General features: G+C 37.3%; 3 protein-coding genes across 3 annotated transcripts in view; all 3 read left to right on the top strand.

Moving 5' to 3' along the window:
* The window catches only part of LOC140148677 (MICOS complex subunit mic25-a-like), a 358,926-nt gene that overhangs the window by 81,049 nt on the left and 262,877 nt on the right, over positions 1-15,000 (top strand). The gene's annotated exons all lie outside the window — the stretch shown is intronic.
* LOC140147310 (uncharacterized) lies at positions 5,440-6,104 on the top strand. The gene is made up of 2 exons (XM_072169087.1): positions 5,440-5,686; positions 5,734-6,104. The coding sequence occupies exons 1-2, from the start codon at positions 5,440-5,442 to the stop codon at positions 6,102-6,104; spliced, it is 618 nt and encodes a 205-aa protein (XP_072025188.1).
* On the top strand, positions 8,203-13,320 carry LOC140148665 (tubulin alpha chain, testis-specific). The gene is made up of 4 exons (XM_072170701.1): positions 8,203-8,395; positions 10,550-10,772; positions 11,471-11,619; positions 12,165-13,320. The coding sequence occupies exons 1-4, from the start codon at positions 8,393-8,395 to the stop codon at positions 13,143-13,145; spliced, it is 1,356 nt and encodes a 451-aa protein (XP_072026802.1). The 5' UTR covers positions 8,203-8,392; the 3' UTR covers positions 13,146-13,320.

Consider the following 15,000-nt stretch of genomic DNA (forward strand, 5'->3'; position numbering starts at 1 on the left):
TGTCTCAGCCCACAGGAAAACACACTAGCAGGCTCCAGTGTTTTCACAGGCATTTAGTTCGAAAGAAGGCCTGTTTTATTTCTAGCGTGTGGTCATTTGGTATGTTGTGTAAGCTGAAGTTGATTGATATTATATTGATGTTGGTATTGGAAATTTAGAAATACTGATCTCAAGTTTGAGATATGTTTGATGGCAGTGGCGTACTTGGAAATATTGCAAAATTGCCCAGCTGACCCGCTTTGAAAATGACTTTACTTTCCTGGACAAATGCGCGTGAAAATTTGTTTGATAGAAATACAAATAATTATTATCTATCATAATTTGTGTGTGGTGTTAGATATTGCTGAATTATGTATTTAATAAAGTACATAAACTTTAAATAATTGACAATGAAGGATGTTATGCAATAATTATGCAATAAAATCTTTAAATGATTTCTCATTTTCATTCAATGTAGATGCAGATGATATTATAACAGATTACCAAAGATGTTTATATATCTTAATATATCTTGTAATTTTATATCTTGAATATTCTTGTATAATCTATGCAAAATACTAATTATTTCTTGAATTAGTCATGACTAGAATAAATTGCTTTCAAATAATGGTTGCAATTGCTAGGCTGTAATTTGTATACAACTTTAAATAACTATATGCCATGGATGGGCAACCTATTGCTCAGACTACATGCAAGTATCCAGCAATTTATGTCTCTGTAATCATTGTGACCCAAATGACATGGAGAGAGAGAGAGAGAGGCCTACTCCCATGGGCCAATTTATAGTGTGACACAACATTGCGTTCGGTCACAATAGTTCATTATTAAAAATAAGAGGCTGTATTAAAAGTTGCACCTGAGTCCATAAGAGTCAACTTTCCTTAACAGACACTCAAGCTGCACAGATAATTGGTGGACATTACAATCTAAGTGTGAATAGGTTTGCACCAGGTTCGGCTGCAGCTGACCTAGTTGATGCGATCTGATTGTGATGGTTCACCATGGCAGCAAAATTACAGCACTTTGAATCATCCAAGATCTGGAAAAAGGCTCTACAAATTTTTTTATTTTTGTATTTATTTATTTATGAATAGGCAAGGCCTGCTGGGTTGTTTGAGAGTTAACTCCTATAATGGACTCATGTGCAACTTTTAAAACAGCCTCTTTTTTTCATAATGAACCATTGTGACCGAATGCAATGATATGTGACACTATAAATTGGTCCAGATACACATACCATTTTAAATTTTTACATATTTGTTTATTTATTTCAAAAAGCATTAGAGGAACTTATTATAAGTCCCATATTAGTCTCCTACTCTCCTCCCATCTTTACTTGCAAAAGTAGAAACCCCAGTAAAACATTGTTTGTTATGATATATGGCATCATAACAATGCTCACCTGTCTCATATTATTCCCAGACAATGTATGACTACGCAATGTATACTTGTATAAAAGAAGTCTTCCATGTATGGAGTGAGAGTTTGAAGGCATTAAAATAGGTTAATACTTACATTTCTCTTTAATGTGTGATTTTGTGATAATGTTATTTTGAATCTTGTGGAAACATGTAGTTTTTGTTTATCCAAAGGATAGCAGTTGAGTTTCTTTTTCACTGGACTCACAGTAATCACAGCACAACACAACACAAAACTACACACATATTGTAAGATAGTTGGTATATCAATGATTCCTCTTTCTATAGTGCATTTCGTCTCAAGTAACGAGAGAGGCCTTGGCATCTAGATTTTAAAGGTGAGTGGTTAATCACTCGCTAGCATGATGCGTTTAACATTGTAGTAAGTGAGTCGCAGAGATTTGTGTAAAATATTGCTGGATCATGGGTACACTCTGAATTGGAAGAATTTGGAATTTGAATAAATCCAAAAGGACTGATAATAGACAATCTATTTTTTAGATTTAAAATCAACAGATTTGAATTTTAAATCTATGACTTGATTTTACATCTAACAGTGGAATATCACCTATTCACAATCCAATTGAATTTATTTTCAATAGATTCTTCAAATTTAGAGTATTACATGTATCTAGATTTCAAACAAAATGTTATTACTGTGTTCGTTCCATTAACCGCCCATGCCCCTATAAGCGCCCACCCAGCGACTTTACTACACATGATCCTCTATCATTATGTGCAGGATCCATGCATGCAACTACTCGTGTATCAAACACAGGGCCTCTACACACAAAGTCCATATAGGTAATTACGTAAACAATATAAAAAATAAACACCCACCCAAAATGACTTCGTTAAGCACCCTGGGCGGTTAAAGGAATGAATATGGTAATGTGTTTTAATTTTTGGCCCCCACATATGTGCGGCTTATGTTATCATCCAAATGGTTGCCTGGTTGTTTCTTTGTTTGGCTGTCTGGGCGGAAGCAAATTCATTAATCCACTGTGCAGCTCCAACACAATAACCGATCAACTTCATTATTATGTCTTCAGAATCTTGCATCCTATACCATTGTACATAACCTAGCTGTCCGATAAATTTGTGTATCGGTCTGTAACCTCTTCATAGAGTGCACAGTTCATATACTTTATATGCAAAAGTCACCATGTATGTCTATTTTGGTGTGATTTTTTGCCATGCCATGACCAAAAAACACATTTTTGACCAAAAATCACATATTTGACCAAAAATCACATTTTTGACCAAAAATCACACATTTGACCAAAAATCACATTTGTGTACATCCATATCAAAACGATGCACTTGCCGACTGCTACATGTGTCTCATTTCACATAATAGCTAGGAATAAATACCAGACTCATCTCAAGTGGAGGTTACCTCAAAACATACCTAAGTCACTTGATTTAGGAATACAGAGAACATATTCCTAAACTATGTGACCTGGGGATGTTTTGAAGTGACGTCCACTTGAGATGAGTCTGGTATTTATTCTCTGTATTCCTAAATCAAGTGACTTCGGTATGTTTTGAGGTAACCTCCACTTGAGATGAGTCTGGTATTATTCCTAACTATTATGTAAAATGAGACACATGTAGCAGCCGACAAGTGCATCGTTTTCATATGGATGTACACATTTTTGACCAAAAATCACTTTTTGACCAAAAATCACATTTTTGACCCAAAATCACACATTTGACCAAACACATTTCTGAAAAGAAATCACATTTTTAAGCAAAATCATGTTTTGACCAAAAATCATGTTTTTTACTAAAAATCATGTTTTTGACCAAAAAAAGATTCTGAAGACATAATAATGATAAAATTGGACGGATACTTTAGCATGATACCTGAATTTATCGATCTCGCTAGAGTTTTCAAATATCACGCACGCTCGACTTCGTCTCGACCGATAAATTCAGGTATCACACTCAATCCGTCCAATTTTATATCAAACTTGGTACAGTGATAGGATATGGTAGCCTGATGTCCTGTATATTTATGAATATTAATGAGCTTATTTGCATATTTTGCCTAAATTTTCTTTAATCCACTCTGCAGCTCCAACGCAATAACAGATCAAATTCATTATTATGTCTTCAGAATCTTGCATCCTATACCTTTGTACATAACCCAGCTGTCCGATAAATTTGTGTATCGGTCACCTGGAGCTACAGGGTTTTTTCATATAGACTGTAGCCTCTTAATAGAGTGCATAGTTCATATACTTTATGTGTAAAAGTCTCTTTTGGTGTGATTTTTTGTTGTTAATGTGACAAGCCATGACCAAAAATCACATTTTTTTGACCAAAAATCATATTTTTGACCAAAAATCATATTTTTGACCAAAAATCACATTATTGACCAAAAATCACATTTTTGACCCAAATCATATTTTTGAACCAAAAAATCACATTTTGACCAAAATTAACATTTTTTGACCAAAAAACATATTTTTTACTAAAAATCATGTTTTTGACCAAAAAAGATTCTGAAGACATAATAATGATAAAATTGACGGATAATTTCAAGCATGATACCTGAATTTATCAGTCTCGCTAGAGTTTTCAAATATCACGCTTCGACTTCGTCTCGCATGATATTTGAAAACTCTAACTCGATTCGATAAATTCAGGTATCACACTCAATCCGCCCAATTTTATATCAAACTTGGTACGGTGATAGGATATGGTAGCCTAATGTGCTATATAGTTTTGTGTCATGTTATTTGCATATTTATGAATATTAATGAGCTTATTTGCATATTTTGCCTACATTTTCATTAACCCACTCTGCAGCTAATACGCAATAACCGATGAACTTCAAACTTGATTTGGTGATTGGATATGGTGGCCTGTTAAGCTGTATAGTTTTGTGTCATGTTATTTACATATTAATGAATATTAATGAGCTGATTTGCATATTTTGCCTACATTTTCATAAATCCACTATGCAGCTTAAACGCAATAACCGATCATCTTCTAACTTGGTCTTGTGATAGTACTAGTATATGGTGGCCTGATGTGCTGGATAGTTTTGTGTCATGTTATTTGCATATTTGTGAATATTAATGACCTTATTAAAATATTGCATATTATTTGTATATACACATCTTTGTTGTTTACACACCTTTGTGTGGGGCCACCTTAATTACGAACCGCGTAATTCTAGTTTAGAAAGTAGCACACAAATGACCTAAAAGAAACGGAGTTTACTTGTGTATTATAACTTTGCTTTGTTGTTAATTAACACATTTTACTCATCAATTTTGATTGCTGTGAGCAAATAGAGGGTCCCAGACAGTATCCGCAACCAGACCGTGAAAAAAGAATCATTTTTTCTGAGGCATCCTGGACTACTGCTGCACTTGCTGATTTTTGTTGTCAAAATATAGCCCAGTCAAATTAAGAAAAATAAGGGGTTAACCCATGGCTATATAATTGCAACATAATCCATTTAATCAGTTCACCATTCTTTAATTTATATTAATATTAAAATAACACATTAAAACACCGAAAATCCAAGCAGTGGAACAGTGCCTAATTTGAATAAATCCAAAATGGCCACTATAATTATGCAGGTGGTGAAAGTTGGTCAAAATCTTGTTAAAACCATACCAATGTATTGCTATCAAAAATCCTAAATATCTGCAGGCAGGACCAGCACTGCACCAATGTTGTTTGTTTGGTGAAGTTGTTTTGTTGATTAAAGACCCCTTTCTCGGCTGGTTGAATGTTTTTATGACCCTCCTTCCACACAAACAGCCAAAAGAGTAAAGAAATGTGTTTTATAGGTCTATTCATTATTTTGTTTCCCACTCTGTCAACACAAAACATTTCAAATGGGTTATATTTTAGGTTTTGGTTCAAACATTTTAGTAACATTAAACATGTTATGTTGGGGTTTATAAAGGTCATGAAAACGTTTTTAAAATGTTTTAAACACACTACATGTACACACTACATGTACACTTCCTGGATCCTGTACTACGAATGAACCAAAATGGCTTCCGCCCTGGAAGTCGAAGAGATAAACAACAGTAATCTGCAAGCGGCATTGGTCTTCATCGATTTTAAAAAGGCATTTGACACCATCTATCGAAGGAAAATGCTAGACATCCTAAGAGCATATGGAATACCAGAGAAACTTGTGGCGGCTATTGGAAACACCTATGAGAACACAGTTAGCTACAGTTGCCCATGTTACCACACCAGATGGAATCACCGACGACTTCATAATTCAGGCTGGAGTACTGCAGGGGGCGGGACACACTTGCACCATTTCTATTTGTCACAGTCCTCGACTATGCTCTCAGGAAAGCACTACATGGGAATGAAAATCGTCTAGGGCTCACACTAAAAACAAGGAAAAGTCGGAGGATAGGCCCACAAATCATTACAGACCTCGACTTTGCTGACGACATAGCACTATTGGCCGACAGTCTCAGAGATGCCGAAGAGCTACTCCATCTTGTTGAGACTGCAGCACTAACAGTCGGTCTCAGCATGAACGCCAAGGAAACCAAGGCAATGGTTTGTAATATGGCTGCATCCCCAATCCGAACACTTGATGGAAGCAAGCTGGAAGTAGTTGACGATTTCAAATACCTTGGGGCTAGTGCTTGGATTGGCAGCAGTGAAAAGGATTTTAACATCAGGAAAGCCTAGGCATGGAGGGCCTGCAACAGCATGAACAAGATATGGAAGAGCAGCCTGCCTAGAAATCTTAAAACCAAGCTTTTCACCACCACAGTCTAATCAGTTCGATGTATGGTGCAGAATCCTGGACAATTACATCAAAGTTTAGGAAGGCGCTTGATGGTTGTTACACAAGACTATACTGACAAAAGCACTTAATGTTACTTGGCAGTCACACACCACCAATAAGGAGCTGTACGGCAATCTCTCCCCAATCTCCGAAAGGCTGAAAACAAGAAGGCTGAGATTTGCTGGACACTGTGCCAGAAGTGAAAAACAAGACATTATTAGGAACTGCATGCAGAACAGAGTTGTGTGGAGAGCCATCAGCGGAGTCCGACTAGACAAGTCGACATAAGCATAAAAAGCACATGTACAACCAAAAAAAAATAATATCAAAATGTTATTGTAAAATAAATTTATACAAACATGTTTTGCAAAATATTCTGTCAACTCTATATTACCCCCATGAATGGCACGAAATGGCAAGTTAATATGCATGTAAAAAATATTTACACAAATAAGGTCTTATCTTTTGAACAGTTTTGATAATTTATCACTTCTTTTTTCCTAATATAACTACCATTTACACATCATAAAATGGTTTAAAATGTTGGAAACTTGCATATTTTAACCATATTAGGCCAAATTTTGCCCTAAAATAGCCCAAAAATCATGTCCATGAACTTTTAAAATATAGTCCAAATTAACTTGATTTCTTTTAATTATGGCCTATTATGTAGAAACGTGAGTCATGACAGTGCATTTAAAACTGCATGAAAATGCCATATTGATATACTCATACACTTCAAAAATGTAAATCAAAACATTTTTTTCATCATAATTGGCTATGAGCTCATTAATTATTCATGAGCTTATTTGCATAAAATTTACATAATTATTAAACTTGTTTTTCTAAAAGCTTAACAAGTTTGCCAATGGTATGCCACTTATTAGTTTTTACCCAAACGGTAACACAGCAACGCAGTATTTAATATGATACCTCCACACCACTCAAATGTACCACTTTTGTGGGGGTAATAGAATAAGGTTAATAACATTAGGCCTATAATATTATACAATTTTGCAGTTGAAAAATGTTTTTGAATTTTATGAAAACGTTTTATACACTTTATATACCTCTTACATATAACCTAACCTGACATTTAAACATTTTCTGGCAAACTTTATTAACCTTCCACGAATAGCCCAATGTCGAAAACGTTTTGTGTTTGCTAGTAGTAGGCCTATAGGCTACCGTATTTTAACCCAAAAGAATGAATCTTAATTGAAATTTTGGCCAATATTTAAATGACATTTAGTTTCAAGCCCTTTGATAATTTTATGACCCCTGTTTTGTGTTTAAAGAAATTATGACCTTCCCTATTTAGAACCCCCTCCCAAAGAAAAAGAAAATAACACCCCCCTTATCTAGGCCTTATGTTGCCTACTCAGATTTTATAACTTTTTTTTTTTTAATGTCTTTCAATTCATAAACGGGCCTCCGTCAACAGCCTTGTTTTTTTAGTGAAAGAAATAATCTTATATTATATACCTACATTTCCTATCAATCAACCCCTCCCTCCTCAGCCCGACTTTCCTTTCTTTTTCTCATTATTTTATAATGTCTATAATCAATCAACACCTCCATCCCCCCACCCCCGACTTTCCTTTCTTTTTCTCATTGTTTTATAAGAAAAGAAAATAACACCCCCTTATGTTTGGTTAGGCCTACTCAGATTATTTTATAACTTAATATTTTTTTTAAATGTCTTTCAATTCATAACGGGCCCTCGTCAACAGCCTTGTTTTTTTAGTGTAAGAAATAATCTTATATTATATACCTACATTTCCTATCAATCAACTCCTCCCTCCTCAGCCCCGACTTTCCTTTCTTTTTCTCATTATTTTATAATGTCTCACACAGCCTTCCGTAGAAAGCTCGTGAGCGATGCGCATGTGTAAACCAGTAGTCGCGCGCGAAATTGCTGTAAGAACAGTGATTGGTTACTTGAAATCGCCGTGACTATCCGCTTATCGTGATCTGATTGGTCATCAAAGTTTTCTAGAATATTTACCGTTACTGATTGGTTGTTGGTTACTATAGTTACAAACAGGCTATAAAAACTCGCAGCGTGTTCGAATTTTTATCATTCGTCTGTTTGCCACTGACATTGGAGAGTGTGTCAACAGTGTTGAGAATTCCCCTCTCATACTTTCCAATTTGCTGTCAGTTTCTGCAATCTTAACATACCAAAATGGTAAGTCCAGCACGAAGCTTACACCTAGAGCGATCTTTTTTTTTATATCAATTATCACCCTCGTAAAATTATTAATTTTGCATTGAATATTGATTCGTTTCGTGGTGAATATATTGCTCGAAAAACGTGATTGTATCAGTGGACAGTGATCATTCATGGTATTATATTTTTGAGCAAATTCCAATTTTCCATCATTTCTGTTCATCCTTTGATGTGACGGGCATGCGGACGTGCATTGATGAAATAAGGAGTATTTTGTCAAAGTACGTTTTGTTCTTTTCCAAGTATTTTTTAATCGTTTTTCGAGACAAAAACTTCCTAGAGAAATAACCGTTTTCACTTGCATGCCTGTTTTACATGTCTCAAACATGAAACAGTATCACTGTGTCTGACACTGTCATGCTGTTCATCGAACATGCGATGCCCTACCCTTGCATGCTTGCCTTTGCATGATTGTGCTTGCCCTGCTCTAATCTAAAGTTAACCCTGGCCTGATGCAAATGTTAACCATGTTTACCTGTCCTTGGCCATATCATGATATGACAATCCACTTGACGGTGCCATGAATGAATTGATGAATGTTCAATCCTCCATTCCTCAGACATGTGCATGGCCATGGCCATCACCATGATCACTGACACTGTCATGCATGCTACAGTCATGTCTTGACAGTGCGTAAAGAGTGGTGCGCTCGGCAAGTACAAATTGCACAGGCCACAGCAGTTGGCGCGCCAAAGAAATATTTTAATACACGTACGCATTGCACTGAAAATTAATAATAATTATTCTCACACCTCCAGTTTCCAAGGTCTATTTACTTTGTCCAAGTTCTATGTGGACAAACTGTAGGCCCGAGGCCTAGGGCGGCACTGGTCAAACCGCGCTATATTCGCATGTGTTTATCGCGGAGCCATAGCCAAAATAACAAATTCTCGATCATGAGAGGATGTACCTTCTGCGTCAGCGTACTTTTCATAGAATAACACGATCGCGCGACCTGCATGACTTGACCTTGCCTAGCAACGACCATGTGATTAGTCAATTTTCAAAAGCTGTGTTTGCGCCGGTCTTTGCGTAGCCGTAGTACGCTCGGCGCAAATAACTACAGGTGCGTACCCAGGCCAAGTAGGCTCTCGTGATCGAGAATTTATTATTTTGGCTATAGCGTTCACAGTGTTCCAGTTTGGCCAAGAAATACTCAGATTTCCTTTTACAAATTAAGCATCGCGTATACGTGCGCGACGTCAAGCGTGTGCATTGGTGCATTGGACGGCTAGCAGTACGCCTAACCCTAACACCAGTAAAAACCACAAAATACCATGATGACAAATTCTGATCATGCATGCATCCCAGGGTCTGCGATGACGCAATCACCCTAAGTGTGATATGCTCACGGAATTGCTGGCCGGGCAGCAATAACCCGTCCAGCTACCGGTCCGCGATCGTTCGCTTGGCATGCTGGGAGGGGTCAAAGGTTCGAATCCCGGGGGTGCCAAGTCAAAAATTCTTCTTCTTGAAAAATTCGGATCTTCTTTGACTTCCGATACCAAAAAGCATGGGTCAGTGTTAGGGTTAGAAAAGATGTATTTTTCCAGATTAGAGTGTCTTCTAACACCAGTAAAAACCACAAAATACCACGATGAAAAATTCTGATCATGCATGCATCCCAGGGTCTGCGATGACGCAATCATCCTAAGACAGTGTGATATGCTCACGGAATTGCTGGCCGGGCAGCAATAACCCATCCAGCTACCGGTCCGTGATCGTTTGCTTGGCATGCGGGGGGTCAAAGGTTCGAATCCCGGGGTGCCAAGTCAAAAATTCTTCGCGTGAATGATCATTTGTATGTACTCTTTGAACTCTTTCCTAAAAGTATAAGTATTTCTTGGCTATTCATGCGCGTTACAACTTACACGCGTCCATGTTTTTTTCTGCAAAGTTCACCCTCTTTAAAATTCTGTTTTATATGTGCAATGCAAGTCCTCAATGTTTATCTGCAAACTGCAAGCATAAACCACAATGCCCTTGATCTGAAATTACAAGAGGGCTTTTTTGTGGTTGCTACCAAGTACCAACTTGAGGTTTAAATGAAGCCTTGGCCTACTACACTTGGCTCTTGATTCATTGTATTTCCATTGTACTTTTTATTCACAGCGTGAGTGTATCTCTATCCACGTTGGACAAGCTGGGGTACAGATTGGCAATGCCTGTTGGGAGCTCTACTGCCTAGAACATGGCATCCAGCCTGATGGTCAGATGCCTAGTGACAAGACCATTGGAGGAGGTGACGATTCCTTCAACACATTCTTCAGTGAGACAGGAGCAGGAAAGCATGTTCCCAGAGCTGTGTTTGTAGATTTAGAACCTACAGTTGTAGGTAAGCTAAAAATTATTTAATAATTTCAACAATTTACCAATGTTAGTTCAGATTAATATGGATATTTATATTAAAAAAAAATGAGTGCAGAATCACTTAATGACTTTATGTCGTGGTTCACAAAGCTGGTAGGACAATATGGTTATGGTTTGGCAACTGCTTTATAAAGGTCCGTTCAATGGCGTTCATACTATGCTGCACTTGTGTTGTATTCCCGATGTATCAATTTTTGCAGCAACGCACCAAATTTCCAAGTATTTAACTTTATTGCAATACCGCAATGCAGTAGGGGTAACACCCCAATGCGGCGTAGTATGAACAGATCCATTGCAACTTGCACATTCATCACAGGTTACAGGATAAAAATTTGAAACGCAGAAGCAAGGACCCGAATACCTCCAATTTTCTCCCCATAGCTGACGGTGGTGTATTGTTCTCTAATTCTGTAGCAGAGGCACAAATGCCAAGGCATGGGGTACCCAATGCCATTGGTTTTTTTTCTTCTCAGCTCAGCCAATGCCAGATCATGTGCTTTTGCCTACCTGGTGTGCTCAATATTTTGAAGTTACACAAGTATATAATATTGGAACTTCATTGTCATGCACAATAACTGTTGCCTCTGCAGTGTAGTTTTGAGATTTATTGTGTTTTCTGAAATTTTAGTGTAACTAACCAAATTTTTGTATTTGATATTTCAGATGAGGTTCGCACTGGAACCTATCGTCAACTCTTCCACCCAGAGCAGTTGATCACAGGCAAAGAAGATGCAGCCAACAACTATGCTCGTGGCCACTATACCATTGGCAAAGAAATTGTTGACCTTGTACTGGATAGGATTAGGAAACTGGTGAGATGCTTTTAAATTCTCAGAAAAAATTATGGTCTTATAATTCATCAGGCCTCAAAATTCAAATTTTCAGCAACAGAGACTGTGGCCTCTGAATTTTGGGGCCTGATATTCATACAAACGTGTACAGGATTTGAACTTGATTCTTCTGGAATCATTCCAGTTCTCAACTAGGTGTATATTGAAACTGATAACAAATGTGTCACAAAATGTGAACCAAAGTGTCACTTGCAAGATACACAGCTAAATAAAATTTATGTACAAGTTGTGAAAATCAAACTTGATACTTGCATCTGGGAATTGTGAAAGAAAAGAATCATCTGAATTCTTGCAAATTTCTCGATTGTATACTGCGACGTTCACATAATTCTGTACAAAATTGATTGCAGATTCTCAGTTTACACCAAAATTCTTGTAACTTGTTTTTTCAACAATTATTGAATTTTGTCACAAAATGTAAATCAAAGTCACAGAATAAACAGCACTATATTATAAGAGTAAAAAAATGAAGCAGTTTCTAATTTGTTTTGTTTCTTTTTTCACAGGCTGACCAATGCACAGGTCTTCAAGGCTTCTTGATTTTCCATAGTTTTGGTGGTGGTACCGGCTCTGGCTTTGCTTCCCTCCTAATGGAGCGTCTGTCTGTTGACTATGGCAAGAAGTCCAAGCTTGAATTTGCCATCTACCCTGCCCCACAGGTTTCCACTGCAGTTGTTGAACCATACAACTCCATCCTAACAACGCATACCACATTGGAGCATTCTGATTGTGCTTTCATGGTTGATAATGAGGCCATCTATGATATCTGTCGACGAAATCTGGACATTGAGCGTCCAACCTACACCAACCTGAATCGTCTGATTGGTCAAATTGTTTCATCTATCACAGCATCACTGAGATTTGATGGTGCCCTGAATGTGGATCTTACAGAGTTTCAGACCAACCTGGTGCCCTACCCTCGCATCCATTTCCCACTTGTTACGTATGCACCAGTCATCTCTGCAGAGAAAGCCTACCATGAGCAGCTCAGTGTGGCTGAGATTACCAATGCCTGCTTTGAGCCTGCCAACCAAATGGTGAAGTGTGATCCTCGTCATGGCAAGTACATGGCTTGCTGTATGCTGTACCGTGGTGATGTTGTACCAAAGGATGTCAACGCAGCTATTGCTACCATCAAGACCAAGCGTACCATCCAGTTTGTTGATTGGTGTCCAACTGGCTTCAAGGTGGGCATCAACTACCAACCACCAACAGTGGTACCTGGAGGTGACCTGGCCAAAGTGCAACGTGCTGTCTGCATGCTGAGTAACACTACTGCCATTGCTGAAGCTTGGGCCCGCCTGGATCATAAGTTTGATTTGATGTATGCGAAGCGTGCATTTGTCCACTGGTATGTAGGTGAAGGTATGGAAGAGGGAGAATTCTCAGAGGCCCGTGAAGATCTTGCTGCTCTGGAGAAGGATTATGAGGAAGTTGGAGTGGATTCTGTGGAGGGTGAAGCTGAAGAGGAAGGAGAGGAATACTAAACATTGCAAGCATTTAATTGCATGAAACTTGACATTATTTTGGCCATAAAAATTAGTAAAATTGAAACTACTTCAGTGCATGGTTTGAGAACACCTATACCAAATTTTTGGGTGTATGAAAATGCTCAAATAAAATTCAAATGGGTAAAATGCCTGAAGTTTTGTTTTGTGTGTTAATTGTTGTTTGTTTTAGTGAAATTCAAATTTGTTGAATAAAATGTCAAGAACAAATATGTTGAGATTAAAAAAAGAAATGAACTTTTTAGTCTTTACTGTGTTTGGTCTGTTTTGTGAACTAATAAGAAAAAAGTGCTAATATAGACGTTTTTCGAAATTGACCACTTCGTTGGCGGCGTTTGACTCTGCTAACTCCAATTAAGCCAAATACATACGCCTAATTATGCAAAGTTAATTTGCCAAGTAACTATAAGGGCTATACCTAGCAGAGAATTTTAGCTATCGTACAAGCACCATAAAAGTATATTGTGTTTAGCATTTTGCAATAAATTTTTAATCTGCATAATTAATTACGGTTAATTTGAAAAAATAAAATGAACTCGAATTAATTGTGCAGATTAAAATGAGCAAAATGCTAAACGTAATATACTTCTATTTTACTTGTGCTATGTTAGGGGTCAATAACTCTGAATTTAAAATGAGGTTCGTTATTCCGAAGGATGATTACTTAGAATTTAAAACAAAGCGTGTTATTCCGAAGGGTCATTGCTCCTAATTTCAAATGAGCCTTGTTTTTTCGAAGGGTCATTACTCCGAATTTAAAATGAGGCTCATTATTTCGAAGGGTCATTACTCCGAATTTTGGATAACAACCCTCTACGTAAATTCTGAGTAATGACTCTTCTGAATACTGTAAAAGTCAATATTTGTCGCGATTTTGTCAATTGCGCGAGATTTAAATTTCGCGGTTTTGATATTGATGCAATAGAAACCTAATGCAAAAGGTTATTTTTGCAAGTTTTTATTTTTTGGTCAAAAATGTGATTTTTGGTCAAAATTTTAATTTTCTCGATTATATTCTGTACCCTAAAAGTGGGGTCGTTAAACGGTGTTTCGATATCCATACACTACATGTATGGTGATGTGGACTGCAAGCTGATGCAGAGACCTCCGTGTTCAGGTGAAATTGGTCGCCAATATCCAGAATAATTGGTTTTTAAAAATGTGTATAAAGTATAGGATGGCAGATTCTCAAAGCATAATAATGTGAGATATTATACACCATTCATAACCTCCGCGTATTACGCCATATTTGCGTCCCAATCAAATTGGTTGTTAGATGATTTACGCACACGCTTGGTATACCGGTAGCGGAGGTTATTGATATCCATCAATGACCTCCAGCGTATGCTTACGCTGCGGTACAATGCCTTCAGCGTGAGTGCGCATCTGTTGCGCCGAACTCTACACTCGCACGTTAACTACCATATTTGCACATGGCGTGATTGCGCAGTGCTGTAATTGGTAAGTCCGTTTTAGCCTGTTCGACTTTTTGAAGGGCGAAATATAAGTTTTGATAAAAATTGTTTATTTCAACAAATTTCGGAGAATAACATCTTGAGATTTGGTTGAGTGATGAGTTAAAAGTAACGGTTATGAATTGGTTAATAACTTTGCATCAGTTATATGTCGGGCATTGTGAAAAATCTAAACATTTTGCTTTGGACCTCGGAATATCCTCGGGGCTGCGCCCTCGGGATATTCCTCGGTTCAAAGGCAAAATGTTTAGATTTTTACAATGCCCTCCAAATAACCAATGCGCAGTTATTAACCTATAATTAAATTACGTGAATTCTTTACAAGACGCACCCATTGAATAAGAATCGGAAATAACAAA

The sequence above is a fragment of the Amphiura filiformis genome, chromosome 3, assembly GCF_039555335.1.
Source record: "Amphiura filiformis chromosome 3, Afil_fr2py, whole genome shotgun sequence".
NCBI classification, from domain to species: Eukaryota; Metazoa; Echinodermata; class Ophiuroidea; order Amphilepidida; family Amphiuridae; genus Amphiura; species Amphiura filiformis.